This window comes from Mus musculus, chromosome 14 (assembly GCF_000001635.26).
Source record: "Mus musculus strain C57BL/6J chromosome 14, GRCm38.p6 C57BL/6J".
Classification (NCBI taxonomy): domain Eukaryota; kingdom Metazoa; phylum Chordata; class Mammalia; order Rodentia; family Muridae; genus Mus; species Mus musculus.
The window spans coordinates 53,503,212-53,521,246 of record NC_000080.6 but is presented as its reverse complement, the minus strand read 5'-3'; the positions used below and the strand labels follow the sequence as shown (position 1 = coordinate 53,521,246).

General features: G+C 41.7%; 3 gene segments (V, D, J or C) and 1 further gene; all 4 read right to left on the bottom strand.

The window, feature by feature from the left end:
* Tcra (T cell receptor alpha chain) overlaps positions 1-18,035 on the bottom strand; it is a 1,796,232-nt gene that overhangs the window by 702,952 nt on the left and 1,075,245 nt on the right.
* Positions 1,388-1,944, bottom strand: Trav11 (T cell receptor alpha variable 11). The segment is given in 2 exon segments: positions 1,388-1,678; positions 1,893-1,944. Coding segments are annotated over 2 exon segments (343 nt in total).
* On the bottom strand, positions 3,881-4,318 carry Trav6-6 (T cell receptor alpha variable 6-6). The segment is given in 2 exon segments: positions 3,881-4,178; positions 4,273-4,318. Coding segments are annotated over 2 exon segments (344 nt in total).
* Positions 14,961-15,457, bottom strand: Trav10 (T cell receptor alpha variable 10). The segment is given in 2 exon segments: positions 14,961-15,251; positions 15,416-15,457. Coding segments are annotated over 2 exon segments (333 nt in total).

The following is an 18,035-nucleotide window of genomic DNA, read 5'->3' as shown; positions in this document are numbered from 1 at the left end:
ACTGACAGCACCGACTGACATGTCAACATAAATGTGGAAAATCTCAAAGGACCACACTCCTAGATGAAAAAAAAGGCAGACGATTAATGACTGCTGCAGAAAAGAGAACCAGCTTTCTCCAGGGGTAAGATGGTTGATAACTTATCTAATCCCAAGTGGTCCTGTAAACACTTCCACATAGAAGCAATGCTAAATAGACTCAGCAATTGTGTGTATTTGTGTGTGTCTGTGTGGGTGTCTGTGTGCATGTGTGTATGTATGTATATTATGTTGTGTGTATATGTGTGTATGTATGTATTTAAGTGTATGTGTATATATTTGTGCATATATGTGTATATGTGTCTATGTGCATGTATGTGTGTGTGTGACAATAATTAAAGAAGATGACATGAATTTGAGATGGAGTAAAGGATTTATGGGAGGATTTAAAACAGAGAGGGTAGAGTAAAAGTTGTATAAGTATGGTGCACCTATACAAAATTTTAAAAAAATGTTTAAATTAATAATAATAATTAATCTCTACAAAATAATAACATGTCAAAGAAGGAAGACTGGATGCCTCTCCTTATCTGGACTTCATCTAAAGAACACAGCGAGTGCAAAAACTCCTGAAGCAATATACACATAGAGATGTGGACTCTGAGGGTCTTATGAAAAGCGGTACACCGTGTGGCAGGCGGGTTTGCCCTCCATCCTTGCTCATCAGCACACATCCCTCCTTGGGAGCGATTTTTCCTCAGTAAATGTTTCTGTTGCCGTTTTAAGCACATATCTCTGGTGCAATCCTTTTCCCTGGGACATACTAGTGTGGTCCTGGCTGCCCTCTGCACACATGCATAGCTCAGCACTGCCACACTTTTCCCCTTAACACTGAGTGCTTTCCAGCTGTTTCTCTGACCTCTGTAGTTAACTGAAAGGCTAATATTTTCTCCATCTCCCCACTTCATGGTGGCTGCCAGGATTTCCTGTGTTTCTATAATGTTTTTCTCTTTAAAAAATTCTATTAAAAATATCCTCAAGCTTTCTTTTCAGACTGTTTTAAAATTGTGTTTCTAATGAGACAGCATCCCAAATAGGGAAATTCAGTTCCCCAGTGCAGTGTTTAAAAGGCTTCTCTGGCTAGGCAGTGGTGGCACACACCTTTAATCCCAGCACTTGGGAGGCAGAGGCAAGCAGATTTCTGAGTACAAGGCCAGCCTGGTCTACAGAGTGAGTTCCAGGACAGCCAGGGCTACACAGAGAAACCTTGTCTCAAAAAAACAAAAAAACAAAAAACAAAAACAAAAACAAAACAAACAAACAAAAAGTCTTCTTTGTCACCTATGTCTCCTGGAAGCCTCCAGGAGCAGGTTTTGGTACTGGCTGTAAGTTTCTGGGGAGCATGGTGCGCCCACCACACAGATGTAGGTGGCAGTGTCATCCAGCAGGGTGGCTGTGATGTGCAGCGTGCTGTGCTTAGCATCTTTATCCAGAGTTGCTGAGTATCTCCCATTTGACGTTTTGTCTTTTTGGTCAACCAGGACTGTCAGGGACACAAGACCTTTGCCTGTGTCCTGTTTGAACCACCTTAAGTGGTTGTCGGGGGTCACACTGTAATTACATTGAAGGACGCAGTTCTCTCCCTGACGGACAACCAGGGACTGAGGACTCTGCTCCACTTGGGTCTTGCCAGCCACCCCTATTCAGAAAACAGTGAGAGATTCCAGAAATCAACCATCTGCACTAGTACTTGGAGTTCTCATCCTTCCTTGCTCTCTACAAGGTTCTCAGGTTATCTACAAGAAGGCTGATGTGGTTCCCTCCTCCTAGCACAGGGAATCACATCTTTCCCCCAAATCCTAAGATGTTCTTTGCCTTCCTATGGCCCCCGGCTAATATCTCCACTCACTTACACTGATAATGCAGCCACAAGACCACCCAGCAGGCACTCAGGCGCTTTTTCATGGTTGTTCTGGAGAAGCCTGCCTCAAATCTGCTGCCTTGTTTCATCAGCTGTTTCTTGTAACATTAAACAGGGACTCTCAGGAAGTACAGTCAGCCAATCAGAGAACAGATGTGCACAAGCACACACACACACACACATATACACACACATACACACACACACACACCAGTTCCTGGAGACAGGACTAATGCAAGCACTGCCATCTTGAGGTCAGAGCTATACTTGGGCAAAATCTTTGAATAAGCTTTTTGTGGTTTGCTTTTTACTGTTGGCAATGTGATACAGGATGTCATACAAGACAAAGCAAGTTTTTAGGAGAGAATTACTAGAAGTAAAGATGGTGTGGTCTCTGGTTTTGTGACAAGATGGCCGGGCCATAGCATCCACATAGTCAATCTAACACCTATCTAAATCTCACTCTAAAAATGTTGAACCTCATGTGATCATCTTGAAAGATTTAAAAGAAAAATGATAGTTTGGCATTGTGACTCAAGAGGCAGAGGCAGAGGCAGAGGCAGAGGCAGAGGCAGAGGCAGAGGCAGAGGTAGAGGCAAAGTATATCTCTGTGAGTTTGGGGCCAGCCTGGTTTGCAAATAGAGTTCTAGTATGGACAAGGCAACATACAGAGGCACTGTCTCAACTTTAGAAAGAAAGAAAAGAGAGAGACAAAATGATGGAGTTTCCCATAACAGTAGAAATTCTGTCTCCTGCACAATGAATTCACCCTTCAGCTCTCTACGGTGCTGTTGCTCCCAAGTCCCTCTCTGTCCTTCGGTGGAGTATATTCACTAAGGTTACTCTCTGCTAGCAAAGACTCTTAGTAACACAGAGCCTGAACTGGCCATCTTCTGTAACCAGCAAAGCCTCAAGTGGAGGGACTGGGACACCAACTCAGCAAAACGACCTTTGACCAATAGCTTTTCCTGCCTGCAGAGTGTTCTGGGACCAGACCCTAGCAAAACCAACATCAAAGAGACTGGAAACTGTTCATCCAGCAACTGATGGGGACAGATGTAGTCCCACAGCCAACCATCGGGCAGCCCAGGGAGCCCTGCAGAGGAGCAGGAGGAAGGATCAGAGGAACCAGACGGGTCAGGGACACAGCCCAGAGAATCAACTGACTGGGATTCATGGGGACTTGCAGAGACCAGGGGGGCTGTAGGTGTCTCCCCTAGGTCCTCTGCATGTATGTTATGGCTGAGTAGCTTAGTATTCTTTAGGAATCCTAACAGTGACAGCGGGGACTGTCCCTGACTCCTTTGCCTGCTTCTAAGACCCTTTTCCTCCTACTGGGTTGCTTTGTCCAGTCTTGGTGTGATGGTATATGTCTGGTCTTGTTACAACTGTGTTTGGTTAATGTCACAGAAGCCCAGCTCTTTTCTGAGGGGAGGTGGGAGTGTGGATCTGGGGGAGTAGGAAGTTAGGGTGAGAGACTGAGGAGAGGGAAGGGAGGAAAAACTGAGATTGGGCTATAATATATGAGAGAATAATAATTTAAAAAAAAAGATGTCCACAGGGCTTTGTTAGGGAACAATTGCTGCTCTCTGACTTCTTTCCTTCCTGATTCTGTTAGGTCACATCACGCAGACGCCACTTTCTCCAGCACATTTGATTATCTAAACATAGATGAGGTTTTAAATGTGGCTCGGTGGCAGACCATTTGCCTTGCTTGCATGGGGCTCTGGGTTTGATGCCCAGCACTGCAGGCAAATAAATGGGATACCACAATGACCCCGGAGACTTGTTCATCCATCTAATGATGTGTGAAGTTAATGTGGCCTGGCATGAGGACACTTGTATGATTTTCACCAATCACGGTCACACACAGAAAGCTGTGCGGAAGTCAGAGTGATTTCAGAGGCAGCTGCTCAGCAGCCAGACCACCTGTCGCCTCTCGGTTTGTGCTCAGCTCCCCCTGCAGTTTCTGCCACTGTGTCACCCAGAGCACAGTAGTACACAGCCGAGTCTGACTCTTGCACTGAGGCTTTCTGCAAGTGGAAGGAGGTGGTTTCTTTATTGTATGTGGCTTCAAACCCTCTGCTGCTTCCCTTCTGGCCAGCCGTAATGACTTTCAGGAGGAGTTGTAGACCTTCTCCAGGATATCGAACATACCAGAAAAGATTAGGGTAAGCTATGCTTGTGGCTGAATACGTGCAATTTATTATCAGGGACTCGCTTTCTGAGACGGTCACTGGGCCTTCTGTTTGAGTCACGGAATCTCCGTGGGTCCTTCCTACAGTGCAAAGGGAAGGGAGAAAGGAAGAGGGAGATAAGCTCTGTGTTGCCTTGAAGATAACTTACCGCTAAAGAATACTCTGTTTACTTACCAAGTATGAGAAGTATCACAGCCACGAAGCCTGGAGAAGAGTCCATCTTTAGTGTCATCTAGAAAGTGGTCTTGATGCTTAGCATGAAGGAGTGTTAACTCGGAGAAACTGTGAGTCATCTTAGACATAAACCACCCAGGAAACAAGCCAGTGTTAGGCATCTGCGCCCCCTGGTGGACAGGAGCTGAACTGAGGATGGATATTTCAGTGGGCTCTCTCCCTGATCTTACCAATAAAGTGTATGTCAGTCTTTCAGTCCTTTATGTCCAAAGACAGCTATCAAGGTATAGCTCTGTGATTTTGGAACTATCCTGCTTTACAAATAGAGTTCCAACATAGAGAGACACTGTCTGCACTTTAAACGGAAAGCATCTCAAGGTTGTTTTCCTTCAGATTACAGCTCTAAGCATACATAGAAATAACACACACCTTTATATGTCCTGGCATCTATTGTGAGCCAGCCTGCAGCCCACAGAAATCCCATGAAAGTGCTTCAGGTTTAAATCACAGAAAGCAATAAGAAGTCACCTCATGCTGATTGATTCTATTTTTCAGAACATGTAAAGGAGTTATTGACATATACAAAATAACAGTTTATATTTGTTAAAGAAAATAAAAATAATGAATACCAGGTTTTGAGTGCAAAGTCACTACTTGAACAGCCATATTTGCTCTGTTCTCTAATAACTATATTTTAAGATTGCCATCTTTCAACAAAAGTTTTTCGTATTCTATAATCCACATACATTACCTATTAATACTTCAGAGTCACTGAAAAGCGGAAAGTATGCATTCTAGACAGAACAAGCTCCATAACACAAATAATTAAATCCCAATGATCTGATATCGAGGTCTTCTTTACTCCTAACTTCTTCGTCTTCAACCCGGGGTTACCAAGCGTTAGGCATGTGCTCATGCTGCGCTTTATGGTGGTCCAGCACAAGGGATACTTTCCACACTAATCGGCACGTGGGCTTGGCTGGCACCCACTTTCCATGGATAAAGAAGGCCGTCCATGCAGAATCAAGCTGCGGTCATTCCTCAGACACAGACGCAAGTGAGCAGTTCCGTGACTTTGCCTGCTATTCTTCGAGTTCGTGTGTACCTTCTTCTCTTCCACTTCACCAGTCACCTCAGCAGAGCTTCTTTACAGAACTATGCTATGGAACTTGGAAAACATCAGTTATGAAATTTATTCCTATACCTGACAACAATGTAAGGACTGGATGAAACTGGGTTTTTTGAAAAGTATGGAGTTTTATTTTCACAGAATGAAGAGTTCTATAGATGGACAAATTCAACAACTATGAATGCACTTACTATTATTACTTAAAATTTTACTACCAATTTTTAACTCATTGGTTGAGAATTTTATGCATGTACATAACGTGGTTTTTTTTTCACAATCCCGTATGTTTTTTCCTTCAACTTCAGTCAAGCCCCCACTATAACATGTTTGAGGTGGTAAACTTTCTATCTGAACATGCATCGCACCTTACTTATAACTTACAAGGATTGCAAAGTCGCTGCCTTTTAAGGCTCCTAAGCACCACCTTGATGTTCCTCTTGCAAGGAAAGGGTAAGTTACAATACAGGATAGTTTATTGGCCAAACTCCACCATTCTAACTTTGGGCACATATAGCAACTTAAGGTGAGATGTGGAAGGAGTCAGAGAATTCGATTTTGGAACATCAAGAACATGTTTATGGTAGCAATCCTAGTCCGTATAAAAATCTCCACATGGCAGCAGTGGGTGCTAATTCAGAACTATATGAAGGGTGAGGATGAACAAAAGGAACTCACAATCTGTCATTTTTTCCAGTGGACTTCTAAGGACTAATTGGATTGGTTTATTGATAAGACCATGGATTGGTACATAGCAGATAAACTTAGGTACATAAAATTCGACTTTTTATGCTAGAACTGTGGAGGGCTATAAAATAGAATAAGTTTCCATCATAAAATATGTTGCACAGTAGACAGTCAATAATTTCTTGAATTTCTTGAGTATAGTTTTTAATTCTTGCTGTGTTGTTAGTGTAGAACTGCAATAATATTTCTTGACATAAATATTAATTTCTATTAAGATTGAAAAATTTTATGTGCCATCTTTTAGGTATTGGGCTAAGGTTAGCTATGACTAACTCCATAATAAAATTTAGTAGTACACTTAGTATGAATGCATTTACAGACCATCTATATTAAGGCAAAACACACCCAAACAGATAAAAAACAAAAGCACAGAGAATACAAAATATAAAGCACAAAAAACACTCCCCATAGCATATTGCTGATAAAATATTAAATATCAAGAAAACAAACAAGGAAGGGGTAATAAAGGAAGTGATGGAAAAACCACAAGCTACATTTAAAAAATCTATAACATTAACAACTGATATCTCAATGGACACTTTAAAAGTCTAGCTCTGTTCCTCTTTCTCCACATCCTCTCCAGCATCTGCTGTCACCTGAATTTTTGATCTTAGCCATTCTGACTAGTGTGAGATGGAATCTCAGGGTTGTTTTGATTTGCATTTCCCTGATGATTAAGGATGCCGAACATTTTTTTCAGGTGTTTCTCAGCCATTCAGTATTCCTCAGGTAAGAATTCTTTGTTTAGCTCTGAGCCCCATTTTTTAATGGGGTGATTTGATTTTCTGAAGTCCACCTTCTTGAGTTCTTTATATATATTGGATATTAGTCCTCTATCTGATTTCGGATAGGTAAAGATCCTTTCCCAATCTGTTGGTGGCCTTTTTGTCTTATTGACGGTGTCTTTTGCCTTACAGAAGCTTTGCAGTTTCACACTCCTCCATTGTTGGTGGGATTGCAAGCTTGTACAACCACTCTGGAAATCAGTCTGGCAGTTCCTCAGAAAATTGGACATGGTACTACCGGAGGATCCCGCAATACCTCTCCTGGGCATATATCCAGAAGATGTTCCAACTAGTAAGAAAGAAACATGCTCCACTATGTTCATAGCAGCCTTATTTATAATAGCCAGAAGCTGGAAAGAACCAAGATGCCCCTCAACAGAGGAATGGATACAAAAAATGTGGTACATTTACACAATGGAGTACGCTCAGCTATTAAAAAGAATGAATTTATGAAATTCCTAGGGAAATGGTTGGACCTGGAGGGCATCATTCTGAGTGAGGTAACCCAATCACAAAAGAACTCAAATGATATGTACTCACTGATAAGTGGATATTAGCCAAGAAACTTAGAATACCCAAGATATAAGTTACAATTTGCAAAACACATGAAACTCAAGAAGAACGAAGACCAAAGTGTGGACACTTTTGCCCCTTCTTAGAATTGGGAACAAGACACCCATGGAAGGAGTTACAGAGACAAAGTTTGGAGCTGAGACAAAAGGATGGACCATCTAGAGACTGCCATATCCAGGGATCCATCCCATAATCAGCCTCCAAACACTGACACCATTGCATACACTAGCAAGATTTTGCTGATAGGACCCTGATATAGCTGTCTCTTATGAGACTATGCCGGGGCATAGCAAACACATAAGTGGTTGCTCACAATCAGCTATTGGATGGATCACAGGGCCCCTAATGGATGAGCTAGAGAAAATACCCAAGGAGTTAAAGGGAACTGCAACCCTATAGGTGGAGCAACATTATGAACCAACCAGGACCCCGGAGCTCTTGACTCTAGCTGCATATGTATCAAAAGATGGCCTAGTCGGCCATCACTGGAAAGAGAGGCCCATTGGACTTGCAAATTTTATATGCCCCAGTACAGGGGAACGCCAGGGCCAAAAAGTGGGAGTGGGTGGGTAGGGGAGTGGGGGTGTGAGGGTATGGGGGACTTTTGGGATAGCATTGGAAATGTAAATGAGGAAAATACCTAAATTTTTTTCTTAAAAAAAGTCTAGCTCTGACTCATTCTGTCAAATCTTTCTCTGAATCATCACTTTGTCTGCCCCTTAATTAGATGTCACTTTCAAACATGTCTCCTTCTTTCTACAAAATAACTTTACCTTCATTGCTGAGGATTAAAGGTGCATACTAAGGGCATGTCTGTATTCCAGCCAGATCATACTGTAATCCAGGGCATGTCTACATTCTGGCCAGATCATATAGACCTTGAAGGTCTTTGGATGTGATCCTTTGCCAAAGCAGCCATGGTGCTGGATTAAATCACTTCCACTAAAATCAGGAACAAGACAAAGATAGCCATTCTATCCATATATATCCCACACAGTATTTGAGGTCTCGACTAGAGCAATGGGACAAGTGAGCAATCAGGAGAACATAAATAGAAAAGGGAGAAGTCAGAGTATCTTTATTTGTACAAATAATTATATACATGTGTGGGCCTAAAAGTTCCACCTGAAAACTCCTATACCTAATAAATACAGGAAAGTAGTAGGATACAAAATTCACAAAAACAAAAATATAAAGAAATAACAAACAGACTAAGAAAGAAATCGGGATGAGTATATTTCACAATAACCTCAACAAATAAAATATCTTGGGTTATATCTTGGGTTAACTCTAACCCAGCAATAAAAGACTTGTCTGATAAAACTTCAAAAATATTAAAGAAAGAAACCGAAGAAGATAAAAGAGGATAAAAAGGTCAAAGATCCGTAGAATTAATATTGTGAACCTGCCATTCTGCTGAAAGTGATCAACCGAGTAAATGCAATCCCCATCAAAATCCCAACACATTTTTTCACAGAAAAAATTTAAAAAGCAATTCTCAAATTCACATGGAAACACACAAAAAAATCCAGGACATCTAAAACAATCTTGAATTATAAAAGAACAGTCAGAGAAATTACCATCCCAAGTATCGAGTTAGTCTACAGAGCTATGATAATAAAAACCCCCACGGCATTGGCATAAAAACAGACATGTTCATCGCTGGAATCGATTTGAAGTTTCACACACCTAGGAACACCAGATTTTTGGCACATCATTCAGATAAAGTGGCAGCCTACAGAATGGGCAGAGAGCTTTACCAATTACACATCTGATAGAGGGCTAGTACTTAATCATATACATTTAAAAATGGAAGATCAAGATAACAATTGCTCAAAGAAAAGCCTAGATACATAACTGAACAGAGTGTTCTCAAAGATAAAACACAAATGGCTAAAAAAAAAAAACCCACACACACATTAGGAATTGTTCAATATATGTAGCCATTACAGAAATGCAAGTTAAAAATCTGTCAAGAGGAACACTCCTCCATTGATGGTGGAATTGCAAGCTGGTACAACCACTCTGGAAGTCAGTCTACAGTTCCTCAGAAAATTAGACATAGAACCACCTGAGACCCAGTGACACCACTCCTGGGCATATACCCAGAAGATGCTCCAACATGTAATAAGGACACACTCTCCACTTTGTTCATAGCATCCATATTTATAATAGACAGAAGCTAGAAACAATCCAAATGTCCCTCAACAGAGGAATAGATACAGAAAATGTGGACATTTACACAATGGAGTACTACTCAGCTATTAAAAACAATGACTTCATGAAATTTGCAGGAAAATGGATGGAACTTGAAAATATCCTGAGTGAGGTAACCCAGTCACAAAAGAACACACACATTATGCACTCATTGGTAAGTGAATATTCACCCAAAAGTTCAGAATACCCAACATACAATTCACAGATCATATGAAGCTCAAGAGGAAGGAAAACCAAAGTATGGATGCTTCAGTGCTTCTTAGAAGGGTGAACAAAATACTCACAGGAGGAAATTTGGAGACAAAGTGTGGAGCAGAGACTGAAGAAAAAGCCATTCAGAGGCTGCCCTACCTGTGGATCCATCACTGTATGGATACAGTCGTCAAGCACAGATGCTATTGCGGATGCCAGGAAGAGCCTTAAATGGCTGTCTCCTGAGAGGCTCTGCCAGAGCCTGACAAATACGGAGCTATTTGGATGCTCACAGCCAAACATTGGACTGAGCATGGGGTCCCAGATGGAGGAGCTGGAGAAGGGACTGAAGGAGCTGAGGTGGTTTGCAGCCCTATTCGGGGGGGCAACAGTGTCAACTGGCCAGACCCCCTGGAGCTCCCGGGGACTGGACCACCAAACAAAGAGTACACATGGAGTGGCCCATGATTCTGGCCACATATGTGGCAGAGAATGGCCTGGTTGGACATCACTGGGAGGAATGGCCCTTGGGCCTGAGAGGGTTAGATGCCCTAGTGTAGAGGAATACCAGGACAGGAAGGTGGAAGTAGGTGGGTGGGGGAGCACTCTCATAGAGGGAGGGGGAGGAAGAATAGGAGAGGGGTTTTCCGGAGGATTTTCTTATCCAAGTCAAAATGGTCAAAATCAATAATACTAACGGCAGAATGTGTTGGTGAGGATACGAGGAATGGGAAACACTTATTTACTATTTGGTGGTAGTGAAAACTTGTACGGCTACCATGGAAATCAGGGTGTCAATTTCCCAAGAAGCTGGAAATAGACCTACTTCAAGTTCCAGCTTTATCACTCTTGGTACCCAAAGGACTCCACATACTAATAGAGACACATGCACTTACCCATGTTCATTGCTACCTGATTCACAGGAGATAGGAACTGGGAACATCCTAGATATTTATCAACTGATGAATGGATGATAATGATGGCATGATACACTTACACGATAGAATATTATTTTGCTGTTAAAACTGAAATTATAAAATTTGAAAATAACTGGACAGAGCTAGAAAAAGGTAACCTGAGTGAGACAACCTACATCCCCTTCTCTAAATAAAACAAATATTATGTGTTTTCTCTTATAAGAGGACATTCACTTTTGAGCCTTTGATAGACATGCTACAATACAAAATTAAAAAAAAATCACAAAAGTGTCAGATGACAGACTTAGAGGGAGGAGGAGAAAGAGGAGATAGAATTTAGAGAGTCAAAGAGAAAGGGAGAGTAGGAGGATTAAATAGGAAGGGGGTGGGAGAGAAAGGTAACGGAGGGAATGTGGGAAGGGACAACTAACACTAAAGGCCATTAAAATAAATCCTCATGAAAGCCTACTATTGTAGAAGCTCCTAAAATATATACATATATGAAAAGGAATCTAAACGGAGTCACTAAATAATAGGGCAGAAAACGCACCAACTAGACATCTTACATCATCAAGTTAAAACCTACAGTGCCAGGGACAGTTTACATATTGCTGAGTCATTAACTGAAGAGGCCCCGTGAAAACCCCTAAGCATCACAGGCTATTGCCAAGGCTATGTGTTACTCTACACAACCTGATAGTTAGATCCCATTGCTGAAGACGACAACACTTACGTATGGCATCCAATATGGAGACGCTGAGCTGGTGCCTATCTAGAAGCTTGTCTCCAACCGATGAGCATTGATGATATTGGAAGGTACTTTCCACATTATCAAAGAAGAAAGGCAATCATCGATACCTTCCAGCTGCAAACCCTGAGAACTATAACAGTGGCCTGCTTGCAAGATATATTCCTGAAATAGTAGCACAAAAGTTACAGAAGTAAGCAACCACTTTTTTACTGTACTTAAGGCCCACTCCGTGAGATGTATCCCATTCCTGACATTGCTGCAGTGGCTAAGAACCTGAGATTAGGTACAGCAATGACTTAGGAGGAAACCTACTACTGCTTTTTTGCTAAAGGAACATAGCACTAAAATTATTTCTAGTGGCATTCTGTTATGTACATAAATCAGTGTGTTGCTCAAACCTCATCAGAGAAGCTTTTTCAAGCAGTGTATGGGAATTAACATAACGTCCCTCAGCTGGTCATTGTGTAGAATGTGACTTTGGAGCACTCAATCCTGAATAAAACTTTTTCATCAAAGCTCTCCCCTTCAAGGGATCTACGTGGAAGAGGAGGCAGAAAGACTGCTAGTGCCATAGGTGATGAGTGATTCCAAGCAAACACTATCTTCCAGACACAGCTAGAGCAGAACTCAGAGAGTGTGCCAATATGCACAAGAGTTACACAGATTTAATCCAGATGTGATCCCAGCACTGAGAGAGGGAAGTGAAGCCTGAAACAATGAATCTGCTGGAAGAACAGGCAATCCCAGGTGTGGGCTTAGGAAAGAACTTTCTAAACAGAACCCATTTACCCGTGAATTAATGTCAAAGGTTGACCAAGGAGACCTCTGAAACCAAAAGCTTCTGAACAGAAAAGGAAGCAACAGAGAGGAGAACAGACTCACCACAGAGTTAGAGAGAAACTTTTCCAGCTATACAGCTGATAGAGGATTAATATCCAGAATATACAAACAAGTCAAAACAAATGTCACAGTTTAAAATGGACCATGGATCTGAACAGACAGTTTCCAAAAGAAGAAATAAGAATATCTAAGGAATATCAGAAGGACTGTTCAATGCCTTTGGCAATTAGGGAAATGCAATTCAAATAGTGCACGTGTTTGCTCACAGCAGTTTCAACACTGTAGGCTTTATATAGAGAGCCTTGATCCATTTCAAGTTAATTTTTGTGAAGGTGGTAAGTATGGATCCAATTTCATTTTTCTACTACTTTTAGATTTCATCTTACCTGGGGAAGAATGATCAAGATTTAAAATAACAAACAAACAAACAAAAAAACCTGACAGTGAATGTGTTTACGAGGACATGGGGAAAGAAGAACACTCATTCACATTGGTGGAACTGCAAACGTTTGCATTTGTGGAAATCAATGTGGTTAATCTTCTAAAAGTTAAAAGTAGATCTACCACATGACCCATCTATACCTCTCCTTGGCACATGCCCAAGAGACTTGACATCCTACTCCACAGATCCTTGTTCAGCCATATTCATTGCTGCACTGTTCATGGTAGCTAGAAAACAGAAGTAAACTAAATGTCCTTCAACAGATTCACGGTAGGGAAAGTGTGGCACAGTACATGTTGGAATACCATTCGGCAGAAAAGAAAATTAACATGGTAGAATTTGGAAGTAAATGGATGGATCTAGAAAATATTTTACTGAGTAAAGTATCCCAGGCCCAGAAAGACAAATGCTACATATACTCACTTGTTTCCAGAATCCATCTCTGAATCTTCAGCTCTGAATGTATCACCTTGAGTAACTGCAGACACCAGGAAAGTTTAAAAAAAAAAAAAAACATCGGGGTCTTCAAAGGAGAATAGTACAGGCTGGAGCTATTAAGGAGACATAGGTGACATGGAGGAACACTTACCTGATGAGCAGAAAGCAACATACATTGGGAGGGAGGGAGGGAGGGAGGGAGGCATAAACATTGGGCATGTTTGAAAGAGTCATAGAGGATCATACTAACTTATGTTTGCTTAAAATTACATATGTAAGTGCATCTGTATATACACATGCATATATTTTAAGGAAATTATGACATTTTGATGTGATAATTATTCCCAACAAAAACAACCCCACCCTCCAAAACACCCTAGTTCCAAGCATATCTTCTTTTGAGTTGTTGATCAAGGGAGTCCACGAACCCTCCCAAACTATACAGTCTATTGCCATTATCCAAATAGAAGACTTCAGCTTGTGTAAAATTGACATAAAACTACCCAGCACAAGGCCCACTCAACATGATGGAATCTGTGTCTAGTACTCTAGGCCTGTCCCACTATACTTGTCTTATTAATCAATGAACCCCGGAGGAGGAACTATTAATGCCACTTCCCTAAAACAGGATTATTTCTAATTGTATTCTAAATATGGGAACCATATACCCAAAGATAGTGTAGCTCCCATGCCTTGTGGTGGTTGGAATGAGAAGAACCCCATAGGATCATATTTTTGGATGTTTTGTCCTCATTTGGTAGATGTTTGGGAGAAATTAGGTCTCAGATGAGGTCTTGTTGTAGGAGTGTCACTGAGAATCAATCTCTCTCTCTCTCTCTCTCTCTCTCTCTCTCTCTCTCTCTCTCCATCCTCCCCACCGTGCTTTGTGGCTGTCATCTCTACATGTAAGCCCTTAACAACTCATCTGGCATCATGCCTACCTGATTGTTACCATGCTCCCTGCCATGATGATCACGGACTCATCCTCTGAAACTGTAAGCCAACCCCCCAGTTAAATGATTTCTTTTTATAAGTTACCTTGGTCATGGTATCTCTTCACAGCACTTCAAAAGTAACTAAGAAATATGGGTATACAAAAATTTTGTTAAGAATTTTAAATAAAAAATAAACTATTTTGGAGTTGTTTCTCAAAATAAGGTTTCTCTGTGTAACCCTGGATGGCCTTGAACTCAGATCCACCTGCCTCTGCCTCTGCCTCTGCCTCTGCCTCTGCCTCTGCCTCTGCCTCTGCCTCTGCCTCTGCCTCTGCCTCTGCCTCTGCCTCTGCCTCTGCCTCTGCCTCTGCCTCTGCCTCTGCCTCTGCCTCTGCCTCTGCCTCTGCCTCTGCCTCTGCCTCTGCCTCTGCCTCTGCCTCCTGTGTTCTGGGATTAAAGGTATGAACCATTTCTCTCTCTCTCTCTCTCTCTCTCTCTCTCTCTCTCTCTCTCTCTCTCTCTCTCTCTCTCACACACACACACACACACACAGCCAAACTTTGAGCCAAACTTTCTCATTTATGTTTTAAATATCTGTATGTTATAGTTTCCATTGCAAATAAACAACACAACAAATGCTTTACTACAAGACACAGGATGTGGATGGGGCTCCAGCCCCCATAGCAAGTTTGAGGATAGGCTGCAGGTGCCTAGGAAACAGTGTGTGCTTGCTGCACAGAAGTAGATGGCTGAATCTTCAGGCTGTGTGGCTGTGATGTGCAGGGAGAATCGTTTGGCTTTCTTATCCAACAAAACTATAAGTCTTTGGCTCTGTTTTCTGTCCACATTTGAACGAATGTCTATCACAAAGTGGAGACTCTTTCCAGCTTCTTGCTTGTACCAAGGGAAGTATGATGAAGCAGTATCTGTGTAAGTGCAGTTGATGACAGCGCTGTCTCCCTCTCGAACACTCAGTGTAGACTCATGTTGCTCGACCTTCTCTCCATGGCTCTCCCCTACACAGAAAGAAAAACAGAAAGGAGAGGAGCAGTCAGGCAGTACTCTGCTAAGTCTCTTTGTCCACAACTAGAAGGAACTGTATAAAATATATTGCCCATAGATGTCTAACATCCACCATTTTTTTTTCTCGACCCAAATCTTCCAACTCACAGTCCATCCATAGCCACAAGAATAGGAATACAGTGTGAAGGGATGTCTTCATCATTCTTCCTGCCTGGGATCAATGCAGACTTGCAATCTCTTGCCATGCAAGCTGTTTGTATTTCCAGGTTGTCCCTTTTCTCTAACAGTTATCGTAGCTTCCTGGGTTATCTTACCAGCCAATAAGAAAACAAATGCCTCTGTCCTCACACATTGCTTCAGCATGCAATGAAATGAGCTGGCTATGCTTTTCATCAGCTGCACTACTGCCATCTTGTGGCCACTTCTCTAACTGCTGAATGCTGTGATTAAATATAGAGAGACTGGGGTGATTTTTTTTTTTATACAACGAAGTCATTATTAGTAAACTGGAAAGAGGTACACACACTTGGTGCCACTGAGTAATGAGCTGGGATAAATATTTGAAATCAATATGTCACTATGATTTATCCTTATGAATGGAGGCAAGAAAATGGTTAATTTTCAGTCAATATTTTTCTGGACAATGGAGAGTAAAGTAGGGAGGAAGAGGGTATGGCAGAAAGAATAGGTGGATGGAGGGACAACTAACACTAAGGATGTTTGGAAATGTGTGTGTGTGTGTGTGTGTGTGTGTATGTGTGTGTGTGTATGTGCAGGAACAGACACACAGAGAGAGAGAGAGAGAGGCAGAGACAGAGACAGAGAGACAGAGAGGCAGAGAGAAAGAGAGAAAGAGAGAAAGAGAGAAAGAGAGAAAGAGAGAATTAGTATAATACTTCTTCCAGAAGCAATAACATGCCAAATAAAAAACTCAGAGCCAGCTAGGGGGCACATCCCCTAGAGTGTGGATCTGGATCAGTCATAGAGACTCCTGAAATAATGTTACCTATTGCCATTGCTCTTGGTTACCCACCAGAACTTTATAGCAGGACAACATTGCTGAAGACAGCACATATTTTGGTCACAGGACTGAGAGCAATCAAGCCAGGACTAATCAGAAAACTTCCTCCTTGCTGACTACATTTTATAGTATCAGAAGTGTGACTCAGGCTGCTAGGGGAGGAAATTCAACAACAGTCTTAGGCTGCTGTGAGCCATGAGAGCTACAATAGTGACCACCACGGCAAGATACAGATGTGCCCATAGGCACAGGAGCAGCGGGAATGTTATGGGAGTGGTGAGCCACTTTCTAATTAAATTTCAGGCCTACTTTGTGGTAGAAGAAAATGCATGACTGGTACTGTAAACAGGCCAGGAGCCAGTGACTGTGGAGATTATGGGCCCAGGGAGGCAGGGGGAAATACTACTATTATTTTTGCTAAATGGATATAGTGTCAAACTTCCCTCTAAGTTTACAATATCAATAGATTAGTGTGACAGTCAATCCTAATCAGAGAAATAATCTTTTGTGCAGCAGATGGTGGGAATTACATAGACTCACAAGTGGTCACAGTACTGTTTGTTTTAATTTTTGTTTTATTTTACTTAAGACCATTTCACACACACACACACACACACACACACACACACACACACACACACACACACACACACACACACACGTATTATACTTTTTATTCCCCCCAATGCTCTAACTTCTCTTCTCTCTCACATTCCATTAGTGCCTTTTATTTCTTAGACAGCCTTCCTCTATTTTCATGTCATACATACTACATTATATGATGCACATGCAATGCCTAGCATCCAGAAACAAGAGAATCATGTGACATTGGTGTGTGTCTTTCTGAAACTAACTTCGTTCATTTTATATGATGCCACGCACTCTGGTTGAGTCAGCCTGTCAGGCAGGGATGCATAAAATCTGCTCATGAGGAAAAAAGAGTTTCAATGAAGCTCTCCTCCTGGAGTCTGGCGTTCTAACCCATAAATTAATTTTCCACTCCTGAGTTAGTCTAGTGTATGGATCCACGTGCTCTCTATTTAGTATTACCCTATTATAGTGCCTTTTAAGATTGAATTCTGACATAGCTAAAGCCTCCCCCAGTGTTCCAAGATCCCAGATAACAGCAAGGAGTTTAACCTATTCAGTAACTAATTAAGCATTGCAATACACGAGGCCATTAACTCAACTGGTCTGCAGAAAGAGCCTGGGAATCTCACTGAGATAGAAATCTTTAGTACAGGCTACATTCTATGCCAAGAGAAAGTTGATATACTCTCCTGATAAATGGAGATTCTCCAGACAAGATAAGAATTAGCAAGGCCTAGGAATTTAGGGGTCCGTGATAACACATTATTCTTGAGGCCTGCCAAGAGTAAAAACCCCCTGGTGCTATTAACACTAAAGTGTGAAATTATTGCCTGTCACTAGGCTGATCCTAGGCAGGGCTGCTAATCTCTATTGTAAACATTTATCTGGTTCCTGAAATTCCTTTCACACTTATTCCCTTGTATCCGGAAAACTTCAATGTACCTTGCCTGATGTGATTTGCAATCTCTGATATTCTCTGTACTATAAAATAGTCTGATGCTCGACCTGAGGTTACATTCAGATTCAACACCTCTCCTGTGTGTGTCTGTTTGTCAATTTAATCCTATGCTTTGCCCACCTGCCCGAGAGACCCGTACCACGCAGACACAGGGACCCAGCGGGTCTGTGGCAATATGATAATATTCACTTACAGCCATTTTCCTGC